This window comes from Acomys russatus, chromosome 10, assembly GCF_903995435.1.
Source record: "Acomys russatus chromosome 10, mAcoRus1.1, whole genome shotgun sequence".
Taxonomy (NCBI): Eukaryota; Metazoa; Chordata; class Mammalia; order Rodentia; family Muridae; genus Acomys; species Acomys russatus.
Window position 1 is genome coordinate 54,777,728 of NC_067146.1, and position 25,495 is coordinate 54,803,222.

Consider the following 25,495-nt stretch of genomic DNA (forward strand, 5'->3'; position numbering starts at 1 on the left):
CTCTGCTAGCACTGAGTAGTTAGCTAGGGTCTCAGTGCCAGGCATGGTTTCCTTCTTGCCCTCTCTCTGAAAAGTTCAACAAGAGAGCTGTTGGTGACTGCCAAAGTATATACGTCACTACTGCACTCTTGGGTTATGGTGCCACACTGGCTATTGTAGTGGGAACTAGAGAGGCACTTGGAACTGAACCCAGGGACTGCTTTTGTGTTTGCCACTCTTTGAATGTCCTGGCCAAGTTCATACTGTAAGGTCTTAGAAAACAGAGGAGGTGGGGCCTTTGGGGTACAGCCAGGGTTTGATGAAGGCCTGACGTTGCTCTATCATGATGTCACTGTGACTTTATAAGAAGAGGAGGGGGACCCAAGACAGCACATATGCTCTCTTTCTCCCTGTGACACCTTCTCCTGTCTTGAGCTTGCCAACTTTCAGAGCCATGAGCCTTATCCTTTGTAAATTACTCTGTAGTGTTTTCATAGTGACAAAAAGACTGAGACGGCATCCCTGCTCACAATTGCCACAGTGTGGAAAAGGCCACTGTGGCTGGGATAGGAAAAGATTCAACTGTGGTCTCCTAAAGGGATTTTCTTACAAAATGTGTTATCAAGAATTAACTTAAAAATTGGGAGCCATCCCATTTGAAGCATATTTTCTTATCTCCCTGCCTTTCGCCTTTCCCATGGAGTCAGCCCTGATCATCCTCTCTCATGTCCGACCAGTATCCCACAGGCACTGGCGGAAGCAGGGGAGTTACCGGGGAGGAGTGAGCACAGTCGCAGTCCTGTGCTCAGAATCCTAGGCTGCCTCAATCCCTTCCGTTTTAGGTCTACCTGTCACTCTGCCTTCACTGCAGGCATTGCACTAACAGTGGGCAGTAGGAACAGAGCCCAGAACACGAGGGCCCGTGACTGTTGGGTGAGCCTTAGGGGCACACTCTCAGCCTCCCAATGGTGCTGGTTTCTTAGGATTTGTCTTCATTCATCCATTCCATTTCCAGGGGTAATTTAAAGTGTGCTACGAACATGGCAAGGTGAAAAACTGTTGTTGTTGTTGTTGTTGCTGTTGTGTTTGTTTTTCCCACCTTGTGAGGGAAAGGCCAGCGTGGACAGCTTTATGAGTTACTTTTCTGTTGCTATGATGAAATATCACCTTTCAAAGTGACTTGCGGATGAAAGAGTTTATTTTGTGTCATGGATGGGAGGCGTGGGGGCAAGTTGCACATGTGGAGGTGGGAGTAGAAAAGTGAGAGCTCACATCTCCAGGTGCAATGAGAGAGAGAGAGAGAGAGAGAGAGAGAGAGAGAGAGAGAGAGAGAGAGAGAGAGAGAGAGAGAGAGGTGGAGAAGCCCTCAATGCCAAGGCTCTCTCTGCAGCCAGAGGCACACTTCTTCCAGCAAGGCTACACAACCTAAACCTCCCCAGTCAGCGCTGCCAGCTGAGGACAATGGTGGCCAATTGCCCTAGACTATGGGACATTTCTCATTGAAAATGTGTTGTTAACCTGAATATCCTATGGCCTGAATGCTTCTACCTATCCCCAGATTCAAATCTGCAAGCTCTAACTGTGAGGAACTGAGATGAAGCAGTGGTTAGGAGGGGGTGGGGGCCAGGGAGGGGAACCCCAGCCACCCCATCCTCCAGCCACTCAGTACACCCCAGAGGCTTTCTGTGAGACCAAGAAGCAGCCCGTTTCACTGGAGGGGCACACCTCTTGTTGGGAAAAGGAATTTATCCCTTGCCTCTAGCACTGCAAGAACACATTTCTGTTTACAGTATCTTGCTTTAGTGGCCAGGAGAGAAATAACCCTACCAGAAATGACTTCCCAGAAAAGACCATGCCTACACTGTAGACATGCATACTGCACAGGCTGCTTTCCAAGTGTTTGTCCTCAGTTTTTCTCCTCCATTCCTCTCTGTAACCCAGATCTTCGTTTTATACCAGTGTACCACCTGCCAACGGCTTTGAGTACGCAGGCATGGTGTTAGTCTGCATAGCTACACACTGTGCTCTGCACGTGCATGGTTTAGGAATCAGCTTAAGCCACTTCTGAGCCCTGGCCTCCTGTTTCTTTCTTACAAAAGATCTTTCGTGAATGTTAAAAAGGCGGAAAGAAGTTTTCAAAAGCCTTACCAGACCGGCTCCCGCCATTGCCCTTCCCTGGCAGGCGAGGGCGCACTTTACACACCTCCACAAGCCGGAGTTCCTTTGGGTTTTGGAGCGCTCGAGGTCCATCCATAAAAGAAAGAGTCAGACTTCTGCCGGGACACCCTGGAGCTCCCTGCTGTGTGAGATCATGCTGAACAAAGCACAGTTGTGAATGATCCGCTTGGCGATCCCGGAATCAAGGCTTGGCTACCCTGGAGAAGGCTGAGGAAATAAAAGTGGGTCTGGAGTTTGGGGGAGGGGCGGCTTGCCTAGGGAGGAGGGTGCTGGCCTGAGAGACAGAACGGAAGAAACAAAGTAGCTCCTAGGAAGGCGGCTGGGTGGAGGTCTGGAGGGCAGTGACTAGGTTTGGAGTAGCAGGCATCACAGTGGGGCTCTGAAGACACAGCAAGGGGCTCCGTAGGGTGCTGCTGTCACTGCCAAGGCCACTGATTTCAAGGCGCCCCTGGTGCAACCATGGAGACACCAAGTGTGTCCCATAGTAACCTGAAGCCACATTATATATCAGCTGCCGTGCAGGCTCCACCCACTTACCCCCAATTCCCCTGCCAGACTCTCAGCGGTCTGCAAGCTTGTAGAGTCTAGCTCTCTGCCTCTCTACTCCCTGGTCTGTGAGGCACAGCCCCAGACTGGTGGCTGCTCATCTATCCTAATCTCCGGTGGCTCCACCCACAGAGATCTCTCTGGAGCCTGTTTTGTTGTCTCCCTCTTGCTGGCCATCCCCTTGGCAGCTAAGCTAGCTGAAGCGTGCTGCAGCCCAGGGCTTCCAGGTCCTTCTCAGGAGAGGCTGAGGCCAGCACGCGCACGCGTGTACATTCACACACACACACACACACACACACACACACACACACACACACACACACACACACACACACACACGGGTGTCACCGCCCTTGGGAACCAGCGCTGCCAGCAAAGCATCTCCGCCCAGAGTCCTGGAGTGCACAAGGCGCTGGCCACGCTGCTGTCACTCACGGCATGTTGAGAGCTAGCTCCGGGGACACACGCCTTTGCTAGCAGGCAGCCACGTCCTCGCTCTGCTCCGCAGTTCCCAGCTTGTTTTTTGTTACAAGCCGCACCCCCAGCGCCTGGCTCTGGATTTTGCTTTCCTGGCAGCCACCGACAGGAGTTGATTTCAGTGGAATCTATCTGGGAATCCACGGGGACAGGAAAACCAGGACCTGACAGATTGTGTTTTCTTCAAAAAAAGAAAGAAAGAAAGAAAGAAAACGCCATCTCCGCCCAGTAATCGCGACTGGGGTCTACACTTGGGTCCTCACCAGAACAATGGATTAAGTTAGTCTTCTCTGGGCCAGAAGTCAGCTTCAAGACTGGGGGCACAATGAAGGAAAAAGCAATGATTAAGACGGCTAAGATGCAGGGTAACATGATGGTGAGTGCTGTGGGGCGGGAACCCACATTGAGAAGCAGTGTGTTGGGGGGGGGGGGTGAGGGGGGTGGGTCAGACCTCAGGAGTCCTGAATTTCCCGGGGAAGTCTGAGACCTGGTTGGTGTTCACGTACCCACGGCCGGACTTCCCACTTGGCTCTGAAGGGTGCTAATAACCCAGCTTCTGTTTGTGAGTGGGAAGTTGGTGGTTTGGCTGTTGCTGTCTTCTGGGCATGTGGTTTTGTTGCTTTGGGCACAGGCTGCTCTCTTGCCTGTGTCTGTTGAGTTTCAATGACCTCCCCAGGGCTGTTCTGGGGGCAGGCACAGAGATAGGATGTTGCTTTAGGCAGGAAGTACCTACCTCTGGGCCCTAATGCCTTTGCCTGGTCTCCTGGGTGCAAGTCAGGACTAAGAGGAGACCTGTGGGGTTTTAGCCTTCAGGATATTCACTATGGCAAAATACAGACTGGAGGGGGACACCAAGTCCACAGCTGCCCAGCAGTCAGGGGCCTTCCCCCCTCCTCTGCCCCCCCTCCCCCGGCTTTAGGAAAGATGATTGCCCAAAGATGATGGACTCTTAGGTAGGGATCAGTGATTGCAAGTGCCCCTGAAGGATGGAAGACCTCCGAGGATTCCCAGAACCTGAGGTCTGTGAGCCAAGGGGCATCTTGGCAGTGACAACTTTGCCAACTTAAGGACCACTGTCCTGTCTTCTCACCAAGATAACACCAGGCTGCTTGTGGCTGACTGATCTGGCATCAGTATACCCTGCTGGTGATGCCAGTGGCCTGAGACATGGGCCCAGGGGTCAGAGTACAGGGTTCTCCTGGTAAGGACTGGGAGGTCTCCATCCAGCTGAGCTGCGATGGTCCTGTGTGTGTGTGTTTACGTGGGTAATGTTTTTGCCCTCGAGGTGTTGAGATGAGATGAAGAGCCTTTGTGTTACCCTATGTGTTTTTGGGTTTGTGTGAGGCAGGGGCAAGGAGCGATTGACGTGCTGCTTCAGAACAGTGAGCAAGAAATGGAAGAATGTGTGTCCAGCAAGGTCTGTAGCTGTTTAAGGTGTTTTTGGGAGAGCCAGCCTGCCCAATTTGAAGTTTCCCTTTAAACAAAGAGAAACATGAAACGAGAGTGTGTTTGTTCTACTTGTAAAACATACTCAACCCTCAGCAAGGCACCTGTTGCCTGGTGAAAAGAAAGCTGCCGGTTTAGCTCAGGACCTGACTTTAGGGCAGAAAGCGTGGCATACAAGATCTGTGAGGTTACCCCACTCCACAAGCCCTTAGTCAGCGCCTCTTCTTGGTCTGGCCTGACTAAGTTGTCTGTGAAAATATACCTGCTTTCCTTATGTCTTTAGCCGTCGTTTGGTCTGTTATGGTGGTCAGCATAAGTGTGTATAACCAGATAATAAGTATGTATGAAGTATGCCTGCTGTACAGTGCCCACCCATACCATGGTCTCTTTTCATATCCTGCTAGTCAAACTGGAACATTTAGCTATGAGGCTGAAGGCATGGAATAAGGTTACTTATCTAAATAACATGTTATCAATGGTCATAGAAACCTAGTATCACAGGAGTATTTTGTCACCAGAGCTGGCGTGGTATGCTGCAGAATAGAGATGTCTTTATATCTCTTAAAAACGTGTGACAGCGCCTTTTACACTCCCTCCCTCTGAAATGCTGAAAAGCTTGCTCACTGTATCTCTTGCTTGCTCTTTGACTATGGCTACCCACGTGACGCTTACTCTCACCCTTCCCTCTGTCCTGCACATTTCTGTCATTAGGGCCAGCTGAACTGAGCCCAGGAGATTCTGTGGCAACCAGCCTTTTATCCATCATCTGTTGGGTAGAGAGCGAGAGAAGATGTAAGGTCACTATACCTTTAAATGCCTTATTTATCAACTCCTAAGTTGATAAGTAAGAGTGCGGTTTGTAACTCATTTGAATTTCATGTTCCCACTAAGTCTCTGTGGCTTCCATCGAATGGCACTTTCATGCTTGCTCCGTTAATTTGGGGCTTGTTGGTTTCTAATTTTTCATCAGTTGCCTTGGAAAGCTTGTTAATCACAGTCTCGCCTGGGTTGGATGACTGGCAGTTCTTGGCACTCAGGTCTTGATTGGAATTCAGGCGATATCTGGCATTTGCTGTGAGGACGGCGTGATTTACGCCTGGTTCTGGCAGGTGAGTGCCCGAGAGAGCAGCAGAATGCCTCACAGTGAGTGGTCAGGGCTTCTACATACACAGAGAAAGACAAGCCAAGCCTGACTTCTGAGTCCTTGAGAGAACGGGCAGAGCAGACTTGACCATGCCCAGGGGTTGTGGGGATGCCAGCCTAGTGACTGACAGTCTCTTCCCACATATGGGTCTATGTGTGGCCCTTGCAGATCTGTGTTTCACAAGATGCCCACAAGGACTAGACAGCGAGCCAAGGCTGGTCCTGCCTATGCCGCATTGCCGAGGTGAAGGCTCATGTTTACCGCATTTTACTTCCTCTACGTTGTTGAAAAAGTTCATCTCCGATTGCATTGGGTGACTTAGAGGAGGCAAATGTACTGTTTTGCTCCCTGGTCTTATTTCGTGCTAGTCCATGAGTGGTAAGAAATGCCATCGAAGAAATAAACCCACAGCTTCCCCTTCATTCTTGGGAAAAGTCTGTTTCACGAACTTCAGATATTCTGGATATCAGCACACTAACCCTTCAACTTGCCATTTCATATGCTATGAGAGAAATCAAGATGTTTCATCCTCATGGAGCAAAACATTGCCTTTAAAGTAATACAGTCTTCATAAAGTTTTCCCTTGAAACATCTTAGGTCCTTGGATGCACATTTTCAATCCAGCACCCCTTTATGGCTGGTGGGTTGCTGTCCCACTAACATGCAGGGGTGCCTCCTCTTGAAGTGGGTCCAGTGGGAAGTTTTATTGTATAAAGACCATTGTTGCTCCCTGTTAAATCTCCTGGCAGCTCTGTTCCTGTGAGCTTTTTCCTGACACCAAGTTGCTGAGGAAAAGTTGGGTCAGAGCCAAGCCTTGGGGATTGCTCCGGTCTTCAATACCTGCCATGGTGGATCCTCACATATGTGACAGGAGATCAGGGTGTATGTGTGTCCCTTCAGTGCTCAGAAGTCTGCAATACACCTGGGTCCTTGAACATCTCAGGGCCAATCAGTAACGGCCTTAAAAGAGGCTGTGGGCTGGAAATCCTTGGTGCAGGGAAAACTCAAGTTTTTCTTGTAACTTCTGCAACTCAGTTTGTGTCTTTTGTCCCTGGCTGGATGTCCCTGTAATACTGTGAGTCTAACAGCCTCTCAGATGTGATGTTTTTCCCCTTCCTGTTCTGGTTACTGCCCCTGGATCAGAACTGTCCAAAGCTGGAGTTTTCTTTCTTTCGGCTTATGGATGCCAGTGGCCAAAGCAGCCCACATATAGTGGGTATAATGCACAGAGAGTCATGGAGACTTTTAGGCAAGTTCTTGGTGAGGTGCCACACCCTGCTGTGGAGCCCTCCCTGGAAACATCTCTGCTTGCTAGATGAATTACAGGGGTGGAGCCTGGATCAGAACAGGGCTCTTCTGCCCCAGGGAACTTAATGGCAATCCTGCTGCTGCCTCTCACTCGGCAGTGACATGGAGCTCCTCACACTGGCTATTAACACAGGCATTGCTGGTTAGTGTTTGCAGATGATACACCTTCTGAAAATGGGTCCAGGTGTATAGATGGCTCAGGTTTCTGAGCATCTTCCCTGTGTGCCCATTATGGAGACACAAGTGGATTCTCCCTACTTCCTGGCTCTGCAGCATCTGTTCCTAACATTGTCCCTCCTCAGATATCTATCTTCTTCACATATTTATATTACCATCTATGTGTTATTATCTATGTAACTCTCTATGTTACTATCTATGTTACTCTCTATTTTACTTTCTATGTTACTCTGTGTTACTATGTTATTCTCTATGTGACTCGCTGTGTTACTCTCTATGTTACTATCTATGTTGCTCTCTATTACTATCTGTGTCACTCTATTTGTTACTATGTTACTCTCTATGTTACTGTCTATGTGACTCTCTATGTTACTTTCTATGCAGGACAGCTGGCTGGACATTAGTCTGAGACACACATATAACTTTCCAGGAGCAGATACATCTTCAATATGTAAACCACTAGTTAAAAAGTTGGGGCTGGAGCCACGTCTCAGTCATGAAATGATTGCCATGTAAGCACAATCACACACACACACACACACACACACACACACACACACACACACACAAATACGCACATTGGTAAAATTAGCGCAAAAATGTTCTCAAGGCCAGAAGGAGGTGGTTAACTCAGGATGCTTTATAAGTTGTCTTAGGTGGAACTTCAGTGGAGAAGGCTGACGTGTCTTCTCCAGAGTCTGATCAGGCTTTTGCTCATGTGGCCTCTGGGTCTCTGTGTTTGGACCCATAATTATGCTAAATTAGTAACTTGCTGTCCCATAGCCACTCCTCTCTCTGAAACCTGTTCTGCACACGTACCACTCTGCCTTATACCTGCTCACTCTTAGTATTTGAGCTCTGTTATTACCAGTAGGAATGGTGCATTGGGGGACACTACAGCCAACTACTGACTCCATTGGTTTTTCTGGGGCCGCTTGGCTGGGAGCATCTATTAACTGAAAGGTTAGGAGAACTTTCTGGAAGGCTACTCAGGACAGGCTGAGCTTGAGAGCAAAGCTCGGTGTTTTATTGTGTGGAAATATTCTTAATGGATCAGGCAGCATGAAAAAATATTCCATACACACTGTTATCCTAAAATCAAACAGGGTTTGCCTAGTTCATGGAAGAAAATAACTCTGGCCTTCAAGCCCTTTTCTTTGGAGAAGAAAATTAAATCACCTCAGGACATTTGTTTCATTTCAACTTAATAGTTTAAAATAAATTTGTAATGTGGGAAGATTTGAAGTCTTGGTTATAGGAACTGGTGCTGTCTGCCTAGCCAGACCACACCCAAGAACTGAATCGCACACCCAGACTCTGTACATTCCTTGTATATGCTGGGCTAAGAACGTGGGGCACACAGGGCCACCCAGCATCCCGTTACCATCCAACCTCACTCCTCCTGAGGATAGAGAGGAAATTCTCAAGAACACAGCATGTTTTAGAATGATTGCATTACAGAGCCAGTGGAGGAAACCCAGGGGCCATATATGAGCTGGAAACCTGAGACTCCCTAATTGAGAATGGAAGCTTTCAACCTACAATAGCACCACCATTCTGCCCAATACCTTGTGCTCAGTTATCCATTCTGGCCAGCAGGGTAGGGTTAATGGTGCCTCCGCCTGCGGCTGGAACAGAGGCTAGCGTACATTGTCATCAGGTCCAAGGAAATAATCATATCATTGAGTGGGAAGCCTCCTGACAAAGGCACAGTAAAGTCTGCAGGAGGTACAATCCAGAAAGAGGCGGTAAGAGAGGCAGGAGAGGAGAGGGAGAAATGAGGAGACACTCTACAGGAGAGAACCAGGGATGGTGGTGAGAAATGGTGCTGAGCAAACAGGCAGAGGTGTCTTATTTACCTTTTAACCAATTCAGACTTAAAGACTGCACATATTTATAGGACTGAGATGTTTCGACATGTGTGTGATATTTAAATCACGTCAAACATTAGCATTCCTTTAGCTCCTTTTTGCTTTTATTTTAGGTGTATGGGCTTTTTGCCTGCGTGCATGTCTATGTACCACATACATACACTGCCTAGGGAGGCCAGAAGAGGGCAGTGGATCCCCTAAAACTGGAGTTAATAAGCAGTTAGGAGCTACCCTGTGGGTGCTGGGAACTAAACTAAATCCTCTGGGAGAACAGCCAGTGCTCTAAGCACAGAGGCATCTTTCCAGTCCCTTCATTTATTTTTAAATGAATACCTCCCTCACCCCCCCACAACACACACACACACACACACACACACACACACACACACACACACACACACACACACGCCATAGCCCTCTTGTGGAGGCCACAGGACAACTCGCAGCAGTTGGTTTTTTTCTTCCACCATGTGGTTCCTGGCTTGAACTCAGGTGCTCAGGCGTGGCAGCAAGTGCCACCAAATGGGAGCAATGTAATAGTAGCGCAGAGTCAGTAGGCGACAAGAGTGGGACCAGCTGTAAAGGTTCTAGAATTTTTCATGGATTTAAGTTCCATTCAGCTCCCCCCCCTTAGTGAAGGGTGGCTATCCTTCTGTATCTTTAAGCTTCTGTTAGGGTGCACTACAGAAGTGGTCTCCCCAAGCCAGGACACAGGCCTCCACTGACCTCCACTTTCCCCTATTCTGACCTCAGCTCCTCGTCATGCTATCTTCCCCAGATGCCACTTTTTACAGGTAAACAAAGTTGATGGGGTCGGGGAGAGCTCACCTGGGCCAGGAAAGACCTATCTGTACAAGCTTGCAGACCTGGATTCAGGATCCAGAACTCATGTCAGAAAATACCAGGCATGCTTGTGTGAGTATTGGCAGGGGGCAGCTGGGGTAGGGGGTGGGGGTCGGGACAAGGAGAGGATTCCTGGCGCTCACAGCCAGCCAGACTAAGCTACTCTGTTAATTCCGAGCTAATGAGGGATCATTTCACAAGATAAGGTGAACTGTACCTGAGAAACAGCAGTGGAGGTTGATCTCTGACACAGACACACACACACACACACACACACACACACACACACACACACACACACACGGGGGCGATGATGTAAATGTGTATATGTCCCAGGCAGGGTTGTCAATAGTGTGTGCACACCTTAGCTTTGCTGCCCTCTTTGTACATTCATCATGTATGCTGTACATACTCCCGCGGTACAGACTGCACTCGGTTGGGCCCAGCTGCAGATCTGATGGGCAAGAGGTGTTGTAGATGACCATCCCTTTGATTGCTTGACTTTCTGGCTATTAAATACAAATAGCAACTCTATGCTAAGACAGGGGTGCCAAGGCTGCTCCTGTTTGCAGTTGAGTGTTACTCATCTGTGAAAATCAAAGGGTGCCGCTGGCATGCTGGGCTGGCTGTGGTGTCAGTTGGCACTGCACCAGCTGCACTGGCTGTGACTGTGGTGGGCAGGACACAGGGGGAGAAGGTGGGGCCAGCAGAGACTTCACTGGAATTGCAGCTAAGAATTGGAGACCTCTCTCTCCCTTCCTCTTTCTCTCTCTCTCTCTCTCTCTCTCTCTCTCTCTCTCTCTCTCTCTCTCTCTCTCTCTCTCTCTCTCTCTCTTCCCCCTCTCTCCTTACCTCCACCCTGACTAGAGAAGACTATCTTTCAGTGAGCAGAAAACTTACTTCAAATACTTGTTATTATGTGATGTTGTTTATATGAACACCATGTAGTGAAACTTCCCATCCATGAACCCACGTAAAGCAAACCAACCATTTCTCTTCCTTCCCCCAAGGCTCCTTGATTGTATGCTAGATTCTCAGTGCTAAGGCAAAAGAAAAGTTGACACTTAAAAGAATAGCGCTTTGCAGCTCATGCAGTTCTCTCTTGTTTAGACCTATAGGGAAACACATACAGCCTGGAAGATGGACACGGCTCTGGGGAGCATAGGAGCCATCTCTCCCTGGCTGTGTATTTGCAGTTTCTCCAGCCTTCTCAGCAGCCGCTTGCAGGCATGGACGTTTCTGCCATTAGTGGCACCATGTGCTTGTTAGAATCTTCTAGCAGGGAAGAAAGCAGACCTCCCTCAGTTCATGGGATGGGAGGAAATGAAAACCCACTGTGTTAGTCACCTGTCTCTTGCTGTGACAAAATAACAAATGGGTGCAGTGCAAGAAAGAAAGGAAGAGTTTGTCTGGCTCCCAGCTGTGGGGCATAAACCTCACTGTCGAAAGCAGCAGAAGCAGCTCCAGCTGTGGGAGTGGGAGTCCACAAGATGGACGCTGGTGTTCAGTTGGCATCCTCCTCCTCTTATTCACCGGAAACTGAGCCAACCTTTGGGTGGGTCTTCCCTTCCTGGTTAAACCTATTTGGGAAACATATGCAAAGATATGCTTCCTGGGTGATTCTGAATCCAGTCAGAGTGACAGTGCAGACCAGCCCTTAGCTACCTGCACGGCTGTGGGCTTCCTCAGCCATGCAGAAGGTTTCTTGGGAATGCCTACACTAGAATATGTAAGAAGACTTCTGTCCTCTTTGCCAGGCCATCCCAAGTCTGCACTCTGGATCTATAGAGAGTATTCCTCTGGACAAATGGAATTTTACAAAAGTGCACTGAGCAATTCAACTTCATTACCATAACTAGAAAAATGAAAATTGGAATTACAACAAGGAAGCATCCAATGGCGCCTGAGGTTTTAAAAAGATTTGTAAGACCGATTTTTGGTGCAGATATTTAGCAGTGAGAACCCTGTGCACAGCTGATGGGAAGGGATGTTAAATTTCGGAAACTTCATAGTGGGGCAGAAGTTGAGGATCTACTTAGCAGCTAGCCATCTAACCCCTGAGTATTTCTCAAGAGAATTCCAGGCAGATGTTCCCCCATGAGAGACTTGTAAGGATGTTGGTGATAGGGATGTTTTTAGGGACCTTGAGCCTGAATTGACTGACTCTCCATCAAAGGGAAGGTCCATAAATATACTAGTCTTTTGTGTAGCAGAATACAATACAGCAAAAATGAATGACTTTACATTAAAAAAAAACATGAAGGCATTATCAAACAAACTTGTATAAAAGAAAGTAGCTTTAAAACAATATGAAATGCAGACAGCATGGAACAAGGAGAAGAAGAGAAGAAGGAAGGAAGAAGCATCATAGAACACTGACTTCTGGGTAAGGACCATGTCTTGAACTCACAGCAGCTATGATTACCTGAATAAGAGCTGTGTCAGATTGAGGCCACAGATATCCTCTCATGGAGGGAGGAAGGGTTCACTGGGTTCTGCCCCATCTCTGAGGATTTATATATGGCTAATATTAATTTGGTGGGGGAGGGGGACATTTTCTTAGGTACTGTAGCCACTAGTAAGGTGACAATTATCCTGTAAATAACCTTCAAACTTTACTCCTGTAAGCAATCCTGGTGAAACTTATTGGATAAAAACAAAACAAAAAGAAAAAAACAAGAAACAAAAACCCCAAAATAAGCAAATACAAAAATGAAAAACAGAAAGAAAGAAAATTCAGTGTCCTTGGAAAAGAAAGCAGATCACTGGGAATAGGGGGGCAAGAGAGGGTAATGATGTGATTAAAAGTTTGTTGTAGGCATGTAGGCATGTTTCTTGGTTACTGCTCTGTTGTTGTGAGAAGACATCGTGACCAAGGCAACTCTTCAAAAAGGAATTGCTGAACTGAGACCTTGCTTAGAGTTTCAGAGGGTCAGTTCATGTTCATGATCCTCATGGTGGAAGCAGACAGGCATGGTGCTAGAGCAGTAGCTGAGAGTTTTACATCCTGATCTGCAGGCAGCAGGTAGAGAAAGAGAGAGACAGAGAGACAGAGACAGAAAGACAGAGATAGACAGAGACAGACAGACAGAGACACAGAGACAGATACAGAGAGACAGACACAGAGACACAGAGACAGACACAGATAGAGAGACAGACAAAGAGAAACAGAGAAGGAGGAAAGGAAGGAGGGAAAGGAACAGAAAGACAGAAAGAGACAGTCAGAAAGTAGAAGGGAGCGAGGGAGGGAAAGAGGGAGGGAGGGAGGAGAGGAGGGAGGGAGAGAGCCCATGCCTGCTGACACACCTCTAACAAGGCCACACCTCCTAATCTTTCCTAAACAATTCCGCTATTGGGAACCAAGCATATATATACATATTCTCATTCAAACCACCACTCATGTATAGAAATGTCCTGACAGAACCCATTACAGTAATTAACATGCTAATAAAAAGAACAAAAACAATGTGTTATGCATATATAAAGCTAGAATTTTAAATGCTATAAAATGGGTATTGCTGTGTTATTCCTGATGGAAGGTGAAATGTTCAAGAAGAAAAAAGTAAAGAATTATGAATTATCATACAAATTACAGTGCTCCTTCTGTGTTGTAGGGAGCCAAGACTGTTGGAGACACAGGGGACACACATCAGCAGAGAACAAAGAGAACATTGTGTGACTATGGATGCCTGTTTCTTTATATTCTGCTTGGGGAAACACTTATTTTCAACCCTGAGGATGAGATGCCTTCTCCTTCTACCTCATCTAAGGCACACTTTTCAGTAGCATTAGGACTCATGAGCTGTGAGGCCCCAAGTGTGAGCATTCCATTTTAAACTTGGTTGATGGAATAGTACTTCCATGGGTGGAATTAAGGTCAGAGATGTCTTTCATTTTGGAGTTTTGTTATGAAGGAAAATTAAAGTATTTTCTACAGGGGTTTACCTTTAGTTGTATTTAGTATTTTTTAAAGCATATTCTAGGAAATGTTAATAATCACAGATTGGACACCCCATTCTAGATTCAGTCACAAAGGCATATCATAGAGTCTTCTTGGTACATAAACAGGAGACATGTTGAAATAGTCTTGTGCAAATTTTAACATTGTCTGTTACAATAATAATGCCAGTGAGAGTTAATGTATTCCTAAAGCTTTGCTGGGACTAAAACATCCAAAGTGCTGAGAAATGTTCTAGGACTACTATGCAGATATTGGTAGAATGGAGTTTTCTGGAAAGCTTATGCCTACAGATGGATTCAGTCTTAGATGCAGCAGTGTTGAGGCATCGGGGCATCTCTGTGGCTTGGGAACCATCTTCTGTATACTCTTGTGGTGGGTGCAGCACCTGAAATGATGGTCACTGGAGTTAGTGGAGGAAAACATTAGGAGGAGGCATCATGGTCAGTCAACTGATGGCAATAGAAAAGCTTCCTTTTGCTTTGGACACATCAGCCTCCTTTAGGACCCCGTGGGATAAATTCAGGAATACTGGCCCATTCAGGAGATATGTCAGTCAGCTTTCCATGACTATGACAAAACATTTGGGGCATATCTGTGGATGTTAAGAAGGAAAGGCTTATTTGTCTCATGACTTGAGAAGTTTTGATACATTATTAGTTAGGCATAGTGATTTTAATGGCCCAGTGCCTTCAGAGTTCACCAGTGGAACAAAACTGCTAATCGCATGGTGGCAGGAAGCAAAGAGAGAGAACAGAGTCCCAAAATAACTTTCAAAAGCACACCCACAATGACTTCACCTTCTTCCACCAGGCCTGTTGCAGCCTACTTTCTGTTGCTATGACAAAATATTCTGACAAAAAGCAACTTAGGAGAGAAAGGGGTTTGTTTTAGGACCACCCTGCAAGTCGATGTGGAATGGAATTTTTCTATGGAGGTTTTCTTCCATGGGAGTGGATTCTGTATTGGATTTCAGCTTACAATTCCAATTAGTCATTATTGGGGGATGTCAAGACAGGACCTTCAATCCACATCTTGCATTATATCTATATTCAGGATCAGAAAGAGAATGGATACAAGCATGGTCATTGGCTCACTTGTGCTCAGCTCAGTTTCCCCACCCTTACACAGTTCAGGACCCCAGTCTGAGGAATGGTGCTGCCCACAGTGGGCCGGGTCGTCCTGCACTGGCAAACTCAATAATTAAGGCAGTCTTCCAGAGACATGCTCACCAGCAATGTAGACCATCCTCATTGAGACTCTCTTCCAAGGCCATTCTGGGTTATGTCAAGTTGACAATATAAGTTGACCATGACAAGGCCCCACCTTTCTAGATGTTACACTCCTTCTCAGCAGCACCTGAGGCTGGTGGCCATGCCGTCAGCATATGGACCTTCAGGTGACATCGAAGATCTAATTTGTAATGGTGAAAGTGTCTTTGGATCCCTGGAGATTTCTTCCTAGAACCCAGTTAGAAGAATGTGTTCTCAGTCTCAGATGGCCAATTTAGACTATTACGGATCACTGCAGATTCCTTTTACAATCTATGCTATTCTGAAAGCTTTTGTGAAAACATCAATCTATATTTCTTCTTCTTCCCTTCTTCCCTTTCCTTTTCTTGAGTTCTTTTTAATGCTGAACAGAAATGGAAGACACGTGCTCAATATTACGTTTTTGACATAGTAAAAATGCTAATGGATTGTGGGAAGGTTCCAGCTTTGTTGTATAAATCCAATATTTGAGTGTGGAGATTGTGAAACACACAGACAATGGGCAGATTAACAGGAGAAAATGCACACAAGTTTATTAATAGCTAAGTCCACAAGAGCCATTTACAATGTGAAGCTTATGAGGGGCTAGATGGTATAGGGCAAATGAGTGGACTGGTGGAAGCTGCTATGCCCTGGGACAGAGCTTCTTGCTGTTGTGGATGGGTGTGACCCTCAGTCTCTTCCTCTGTGGTGCCAGCTATGTTAATAGCATTGGTTAATAGCATTTCAGAAGGCTTGAGGGTGACCGTGTTCATGATGTATCTTCATCTTCAGATGGTTAGGAAAGCCACTCCCTGCATCTGCAGTTCTTCTTGGGCTCCCTATCTCAAGTCCAAAGCAGCTTGTGTTGGGACACTGTTTTCTGAGCCCTAACAGGTGGAATTCCCCTTCTGGAATTCTCCTGAGGGATATTTATAGTTGAGCCCATTGAGGAAAGTGTAATTATAACCCAAATCTTCTCTCAATTCAGAAATCCTTGTCGTAAGGATCACAGAGACAAATACTACTTTTTAGTGTTTGAGTGAGCATTAGGCAGAACTTGGTACCTCACAGGCAGTATGCTCTAAGGAGAGAGAAATGTCGCTCCATCATGCAGTCAGGCAAATGAAACCCACTAAATTCATGTTTAAAGATACACAGAAACTAGTGCTTAAGTGAGATGGCTTAAGAGCATCATTTGCCAGCTCATCCTGAACTCCTCTGATAGTTGGGCTAGCATCTGTGGTGGGTGTTTATGCTCTCACCTGGGGGAAAGTCAGGCTGTCCTATCTCCATGGTGGGAGGTGGTTTTGCAGCCTGGAGCAGAGTGCACAAGGAGGTTGGCCTGTGAACCTGGGAGAGAAGAGAGCTCTCTTCCTTCCAAGTGGCTTCCAAAGAGCAGAGGAAGGTATTCCTGGACCACAGGACTGGGAAGAAACCCAGTCCAATCCACAAAAGAACCTGTTCCAAAGAGATTACACAACATGAACAGCCACGTGTTCTGTGAGGTAAATTCCCTAAGAAAGGCAAGAAGAGGCTTGTATTTCCCCCCACTCCTCAGTGACGAGATCTAAGCCTCCTGTTTTTAATTTATGTCTGTCTTACAAGCAGAACTTGAGTCCAGGACACCACAGATGCCCCAGCTTAGAGACACTGAGTCCCTGAGGTGTTGGTACAGTTTGTCTGAAACTGATCCCACTGGATGCACATCTTCTCCCAGTGATCCTTGCTGGGAGAGCAAAAAAATAAATAAATAAATAGATAAGATAAAAAATGCCCAAGCAGGACACTTGAGGTGGGAACTTCTGTGTCCTGTAGTTGAAGTATCAGCTTCTGCCCAACATTGGGTAGAAAAGTTCTGAAGGGTCTATTCCAGGGCACTGAGCAAAGGGGGCAAGCAGCCCAGAATCCAGGCTACTCAGCAGCCTCATTTTCAAGGTTAAGTGCTAAGATATGGCAAGCAGGACATAGGCCCTCTGCATACCTGTTACTAACCCACTTCCTCCTGCCAAATCTCTGGGTAGAAGGAATACCTGTGCAGTCTTCCAATGAGGCTCAGGAGAGTTCAGTCAGGAGGCCATCTAGGTAGGAAAGAGGAGACCAGCATCCATCTTACTCACCCTGTGTAAGGGTGAACGTCTGCGGCTAAACTCAAGACCTGATACTTTGTCTACTTGAGGAGGTCAGCAACCATGTCCGTCTCCTGTAACACAGGCAGAGGACATTGTCCACCAATGCTGTGTGTGTTTTCTGAAATCACCAGCCATCATCTCTGACAAGGGCAGGGCTCCTGGGTCTTGGCTGGCCATGCAGAGAAGCAAGGATTTTCCCACCCATGGAACCAAAGTGAAGCTCACCTAGGATTGTTCTCTGTGAACTTCAGTTTGTTACTCTGGAGACAGTCCTGTTCTCACACCCTCACTGGTGCTCTCCACAGGCAGAAGATGTGGGAAGCATCCCTCCAGGGCTAATGATGATGCTCGGGTGTGCTTGGGAAGACGGTGGAGGACTGGGGTGGCAATGTGGGTCCTCACCCTGACCACTTCCTGAATAGTGACAGAGGCTACCCCTGTACACTGAACAGCCTGTATTCTAGAAACCCAAGCATACAGAACACATCCCTGCCCCCACCCAGGGCCTACTTTCTAGCACCAGAAACCTACAAAATCAAACCAGCCATGCAGCTAATTGTTTAATAACAAGCCAGCTGCATTCTTTCCAGAAAGCAGGCTGAAACTTGTATCATTTCAGCATAGATATTGCAGTCTGGGGGTGATTTCTTACAACTGAGAAATGTGTTTGGGAGCACACTTGTTCGAGAAAGACATGACAGATGAGAGAGCTGTTTCCCTTAAATTGTCAATCCATGGCAGAGTGAGATGTCAAAATTAAGAATATTTCTTACAGATGAAATAGTTGAACACTTTCAAAAAGAGAATAACTTAAATGGAGTCCAGGGGGGGAACCTATAATTTCTGTTGTGAGAGACATCTGAGCAAGGAAGTAAGGGCTCTCATGACCAGGTGTAAAGATTTACTTATTAGAAGCTTGAAATGGGGAGTGTGTGGAGCAAATGAGCAAGCTGCAAGGGGGTGTCGCACTTGGGACATGTAGATGGGATAATGATGGCATCTTGGGGCCAGATAAAAAGGAACTGATCTTAAATGAGCCTTGCTGGTGAGATGTGCAGGACACAAGAACTGGGAGCAGTAATTATTTGCAATTTCTTCACTGATAATGTTTGTTCTCGCACTGCTAACCGACTCGCAAGCCCAGCTTTTGTGAATGAATATAAACAAAGGTGGAAGGAAAATACTATAGGCCTTTGCTAAATTAATGTCAAAATCCCATTAGCAGATAGAACCCTACACTCCAGGGGCATGCATCCTGAGACTGTGTTTGCCAGTTCTGGGTTCCTGACAAAAAATGGGAAGAGAGAAAGAGATTGGCACACGTCAGGACCAGAAACAAATAGAAACCACATCAGGAAAGGACATTTGAAGTCAGTGGTGATGCTGAGGACAGTAGCTATGGTTGGCATTACCTGTCAGCTTGGCCTCTCAGTGCCCAAGTAGGTGACGAAACGCCAGGCAGAACGGATGTGGTGAAGTGGTTTGAAACAAACCTGACACTTAAAGTCCTAGCTTCTGAGCAGAGCAAGTGGTCCAACCTCCTGGGAATGGGTTGAGCTCAGTCCTTTGAAGGCCTAAGGAAAACAGAAGGCCGCAGACCCAGCATGAAGGAATTCTGCAGCCGACTCCAGCAGTCTCCGACACTCCTGTGCTATCCAACCTGCAGACTTTTGACTTGACAACTCCCATCATTCCATAAGTGGGTTCCTGGATGAATCCTTTTCCTATGACTTCGGGTCTACGCATGTGCCCCCAGTTCTGTTTCTCTCGAGAGCCCCACTAATGCACTAGGAAAGCAGAGAAAGGGGTGGGTAGTGTGCTAAGCACTGACAGTGCCTCTTGGAGAAAGCCATGCTTCTTTTGAGTGACTGTTAAAAGACTCACAACCCTGGCTGGAAGTGATAAGACAGTATCAGTGGTAAAAATGGATGCAATGATATAAAAAATTTTTTTAACTAAAGATCGACACACAAGGGAATGAAGTTCAAGCCCAGGTCTGTTCATACAGTTCAGAGAACACAAGGACTCATAGGCTTGATTCAGTACGTCTGTTAGAGTCATTGAGAATTCCAGGATCTTCTGACCCAATGATCTATGTTTCCAGAAACATCATGAAGGCCTGAGAAAAATAATTTATCCCATTGAGAACAAAGTGATAGTCTTAATTCAGAGGACACTACTGTGGGTTTGAGATGAAAAACATCCAGACACCTAGATAAAAGCAAAACCATGGAAATAAAAATTTAAAAAAAGACCACTGACTTCAATATGTAGCTAGAAAACTGCAGATAGCAACATATCAAAAAATTCACTGGAAACAACAAGGATGGTGATCAGATGGTCTCTACAATCAGAGAGCAGATTGTACTATATAGATTACATGGAATAGAGCTAGTGTCACCAAGAAAACTGGGACTCCTTTTCAGCATTCTTAGTGTCATTAATAAAAGTGTTTAAAAAGAGGCCCAGAAGGAAGAACAATGGAAGTTCTATTAGAAGTTTAAAGAGAAGTACAGATTAGGTGGAAATCCCACAGCCACCAGGAGAGATGGAGAAAAGATCACCCATGCCTCTTAAGTGAGGAAAAGGCTCTTTCAAAAGTGTAAGTGGGATGGTGAGGTGAGGAAAGATCCCCGGCAACCGCCTGGCAAAACTGTAGGCTCTTCGGCAGTCCCCCCTCCCATCCTGTTTGTATTTCTTTTTTTTTTTAATTTTATTAATTTATTCATATTACATCTCGATTGTTAGCCCTTCCCCTGTTTCCTCCCATTCTTCCCTCTGTCCCACTTCCCCCCTTCTCCCCTCCCCTATGTCTGTGATTGAGACAAAACAGTATATACTCACTCATATCAAAACACTAGTCCAAGGGATATGTACCATGAAAAACTTTACTTACCAAAAAAGGGGGTCAGAAGAGAGGACATCCTATTGAAACTCTAGGCAAGAGTAGCATGGAAGAATAGGGAAATAGTAGGACCCACAGGGTCCTGGAAACCTACAATAAGAACTTTATGACAGGCAGATCTGGGTCCTGGGGTCCTCCTCAAACTAAGGCAGCAGCCAAGGAGAATATAGGCAGTAAGCTTCGAACCCCTACCAGGACCTAGCTAACGAACATGATATTTTCCACCGTTGAGTGGAGAGTGAGATCTGACTCTCACACGAACTCTGGTGCCCCTTTTCTGACCCCGTTTGTATTTCAAGGGCTTTGTTCAGCATACACTCTGTTTGCTAGATGATGCTGGGTGAGGAATCACTTCCAGTCTCCTTGCGCAAGCTGGCTTCTTACACATGCTAATCTTGATTGAACATTTTAAGTTCCTACTCCCCTGTCACATTAGTAATAATTCTGTGGGAACTGTTCTTAACCAACTCAACATGTGCCAAGTGAACTCAGCAACTGCCGTCTCTGGGGGATTTCACTGTACAGTTTCCCATGAACACTGGCATGAAATGAATGATTCTCTCTCTGGTCCAAGTTCTTTTCCATGTGTGGATGAAAATATCAATGGTCACGGGGACGTTAGTTTGAAAGCCAGCGGTAATGGTACATGCCCATTATCCCAGCAGATGCATAGGAGGCAGAAGCAAGAGGGAGTCCCTAAAATACAAATGCTCCTTAAATGTAGGAGAAGACTGAGCCCATCTAGGAAAATGTGGGGGGAGAGAAAGACTGGAGACCCCAAGGGTAGAAAAAGAGGACATTAGCTGTGTGAGGTACTACAGTGGGAACGGCCACTTCAGCTGCTGGGGGATCTAGCTCACACAGGACCTGACCATGACAGCCTCTCCCTGCTTTCCTCAGAGTCAGAGACAGCATGACTCATGGAGCCTTCCAGAGTGAGTGTTGTAGGCAGGTCTCTCAGAGTCTTGCTGTTGTAAGGAAGATCATAAGCTTCTTACCGTGGCCCTGTCCAGCTGCTGCAGAGTCCCTCAGGAGTCCCTGGAACCCATCAGTCTGTCCAGCCTCAGCTAATTTTGTGCTCACTGTTCCTTCTCCTGGATGCTCTTTCTTTGGGGACTATTCTTCCTTGTATACCTTGAAGCTCAAATCGTTCCCCACACGTTACACTCAGCCTCACTGTCACAACCCCTCCCCACTCATGTGCTGGCCATGTGGTTTTCTTGAAATTATAGATTCTATCAGTTCAGTGGATTGGTTATGTTTGCCCATAATTCTAATGGATCATCCACAGGTTTTATATATTTCTATTCATATATCGTAGCCCCACATCTTCCCATAGGCACTGGGCCCAATCCTAGATGAAATCAACAATTGTTGAATGGTGGGTCCCTTAGAATATTATATATATTTTTTAACCAAAAGATTTTTGGGGATGCCCTCCCACTCCAGTATAGAATTGAAAGTGGTTTTAGGGTAAAAATAAGACAAATTGGTAATGCAGGTGTATATAGATCATGAAGGACATCCTAAGCTCATGGTTAACCATGTTAACAAAATGATGCCATGATATCATCCTTGGCTCACAATGGGGGCAAGATGACATGCAGATCCAAGAGTGGTAGTGGTCAGAAATGCCTTCTGTATGAACAGTGTATGGTGTGTGTGTGTGTGTGTGTGTGTGTTTGTGTGTGTGTGTGTGTGATGTCACATCACTATCATCCATTTAGTGTCAGTGCCATTGTATTTTGATACTCCTTTTAAAATAATTTTCCTGTCACGTCCCCTCCTCTTCAGGACATAAAGTGCTGAGAGAGCAACTGAACACTTGCAACAGAAAATACCAAGCTATGGGGCCAATGCCTGTACACATTCCTTACCATTTATCTGAAAACATGGGGTGAGATAAGCCATTTGGAACTTTCTGGAGTCTCAGAAACTTTATGTTTTTACTTTGGTTATATAACACCACCAAGTAGTGTCTGAAGCCCCACTCCATAACCATAATTTTTCTGTGTCAATAGAATGATAGCTGGCATAACTAGACCAGAGGTAACTACCCAGGACTTGCAAACAGCTCCTGTGAGTTTCACAGCCACGTGTTAAGGGCACACCAATTATTTGTTTCCCAAATGACCCCCTAGAAGTCTTGTGGATCTGGCAGCTCTGAGCTGCCTGTACTTGGCCTTGCTCTCCAGAAGCTGACATCACTGCAAGGCAACTTTATACACACTCAGAGAAAATGGACAGGCACAGATGCCGAGGATGCCGAGAGGAAGTAGTTCAGGGTCAACAGTGGAGAGATCAGTGCAGCCTGGGATGGGGCAGGGAGCCAGCCTCCCGAGACAGGTGCGCCAGGTGATGCACTTCAGTTGAAGGGCCCCTCTGCAGAGAGCTTGGATCCTCCCAGCCTTCATCCAAATTCTCTTTCCTATTACATTTCCCCTGCCAAAATAGCTCTTTGAATTTGGTGCTTAGAAGGATTTAGAGATGCTAAAAATTGCAGCTTTTCCTACAGAGCTATTTGTAAGAGGAAAGCAATGGAGGTCGAGAAGTGGGTTGTTGAGAAGAATAGGCTGAGGTTGAAAGGGGACCAGAATGAGGGTCAGAATTGGGGCACTCTTCTGCATATGGAAGTTCCTCAACCCAGTCTCCCCCAAAGTCTTTAATATTTCTTAAGGGAGGGAGAATTTAAACATCTCAGATTTTGTTCACACAGAGACATACATTCTGCAGTGAGCTATAGGAACCTCCTAGCTAGGCAACCTTTGTGAGGTCCCATTAAACTCCAAGCACCCCCTTGTAGTAGTTTTGTTGGAAAACCAGGAGACTCCATTAGCCCATAGCAAGGAGAGTGTTCTTTAGCCTAAGTTTGAGACACCACTGTGTCATTTGAAAACCTTACAGTTAAAGTCACTTGGTAACCGAGGTTGGAGTCTCTTCTCGCTAGGATAGTGCACTCAGAGGCGTCTGCATGGACCTGGGGGCATGCTCCTAAGCTGTCAGTCATCCACCTTCAAATAACAGGTTGCAGTTGCATGCTGTGGCTCCTCCCACTTTTGCCATGTTCATTATTTGATTTCAGCTAGATACCTGGAATTATTGTTTTGTCATGAGTCTTTAGGATGTACAAAACAAACCTTAAAACAAGGAACCATCTCAGCAAAAGGCTACTTTCTATTCTTTCTCCTAGATGGTAAAAATACTAATATTGACCATCACTTCCTCCTGTCTGTATTCATTGGTCTTAGAGCTACAGTTTAGTGTGAGTGTATTCATGCATGCATCCGTGTGCTTCTGTGTGTATGTGCATGCTCACATGCTTGTGCCTGTGAGTGTGGAGGCCAGAGGTTAATGTCATGTCATGGGCTGTCCACTTTGTGTTCTGAGACAGGCCTGGAACTCAGTTGCAGTTCAGATTAGCTGGCCTCAGGGATCTGTGTGTACACGGGCCCTCGCCGCCCAGCACTGAGGTTGCAAGCTCACACTACCATGTACAGCTTTTCGCATGTATTCTGAGTAGGATTCTCATGATGGTACAGCTGGTACTTGAGCGACCTCACCATCTCACCAGCCCCAAGAATGGTATAGTTTTAACCAGCACCAAATCTGCCTTTCACCTGATAGACACTCAATATTTGAAGCAACCAGGCTCAACCTTTCTTAGCACTGCTTTTCATGGTCCTATGGAATCCAAGCCTCAGGGACATCGTCATAGCTTGCTTTTTAGATCTGTAAAGCTCTGTGTGACTGACGGTGGCGCACCAGGCCTCACGAACCTGGATGGATGTTCTGTGTGCGTCGCCATCTGAGGAATGACAGGGGAGGTGCTCAGCCAACTCTGCAGGATCCTTGTTTTGCATTTAACAAATGTTCACATACCAGAGTTTCATATTAGAAATGGAAGTTTTTAAAAAAAATGTACATCAAAATGCTAGCTGCCTCTTTTGTGTCTGAAGAGCTGGAGAGAAACATGTTTAGTGTATATCTGTCGCTTCCTTCCTTCGTTTCTTCTTCCTTCCATCCTTCCTTCCTTCCTTCCTTGCTTTTTGTTTCCTCATTCCTTTCCTCCTTCTTCCTCCCCCTCTTCTTTTCCTTCTTCTTTTTGCCTCATACTCACAGAGGTCTGGGATTAAAGGCACAGAACCACATCCAGTTTATCTAAGTCTATTCTTGTGCTGGTAGCTCCTCACCCCCTTCACTTACAGCCTGGTGTTTATTAGAACGCTTTCTTTGGAGAAATAATTTTAAAACAGTATTTTAAAGACATGTTCATTTCCTGTATGTTACACGGCACATTTGATTGTCTGACCTCATTAATTTTAATATATTTATACAACTGTACTACCACCACCATCTAGTTTTGTACTACCTCACCTTAAAAAGAAACTTCACTTTAGCTCCTTGGCTTATCTTGAATGTATATCTTCCTGGGAAAAGTTGCCCATTCCTGCTTTTTGCAGATAAAGACACCCATATTGAAAGGGACTGATGGCTTTTGTCCCTCACTTACTGGGGCCGTCCGTGAAGGCCCTGAGGAGCCTCTCCGGTGTAGCACAGTCAAGTATTCTTGCCTACACTGTGGCTTCTTCCTCTTTTGTCTCTCTCACACTCATCAGTAATTGGGCCTTAACCCTCACTTTTATTCATGATTTAAAATTCCATGTTATTGTCTAGCCAAAGTCACTAATGCTTTCTCTTGGTTTTAATTAATGATGTGATTTGGTATTTAGCAGTGGAGGCTTTTCTGTCTTACAGGTGCATCTCTTGGAAGGAACAAATTTATTCTTATAAACTGGCTGGAAAATGTGTCAAGGGGAACGCACTAAAATTAGACTCAAAGTTGGAGACAAGACTCTATAATTTCAATTTTATAGAGTGCAGAAAAACACTGCCTTCCTTGTAAATGGCAGTAGGAAAGTTTTATTCCAAAAACATATCCAAAGTCACGGGTCTTGAAGAGAGTAGACAAAGTTGAGTTTCTGCCCCCTTTTCTGGCCTTCTGAGGGATGACTAAGAACACCACTGCAGTTCCTGGCAGTGACCTCCCAGCTTCATTCCTGGTGCCATGCCCACCCGTCAGTGTCTTTAGAGTCACATAGCAGCACACCTTCTCCATGAAGCTAGTGGCGGTAGTATCCCACTCACTCAGAAATGATCAACACTTCCGGCCAGGTGTTGGAGTTTCCTTTCTTCTTCAGATTGGTAGGAAGCATGAAGCTCAGAATTAGAATGGGTGAAGGCAAATCTTCTGGAAGGCTCTGAGGAGGTCGTGTTCAAGGAG

The 25,495-nt window shown here is 46.1% G+C and overlaps 1 protein-coding gene across 2 annotated transcripts in view; it reads left to right on the top strand.

The window, feature by feature from the left end:
• Dpp6 (dipeptidyl peptidase like 6) overlaps window positions 1-25,495 on the top strand; it is an 846,101-nt gene that overhangs the window by 81,072 nt on the left and 739,534 nt on the right. The window contains exon 1 of one of the 2 annotated variants that reach the window (XM_051152208.1): window positions 3,401-3,556. The exons of the other annotated variant lie outside the window; for it this stretch is intronic. Coding sequence (XP_051008165.1) covers window positions 3,506-3,556 — 51 coding nt within the window. The 5' untranslated portion in view covers window positions 3,401-3,505. Of the gene's footprint in view, window positions 1-3,400; window positions 3,557-25,495 lie in introns of those variants that run through there. 2 annotated transcript variants of the gene reach the window in all.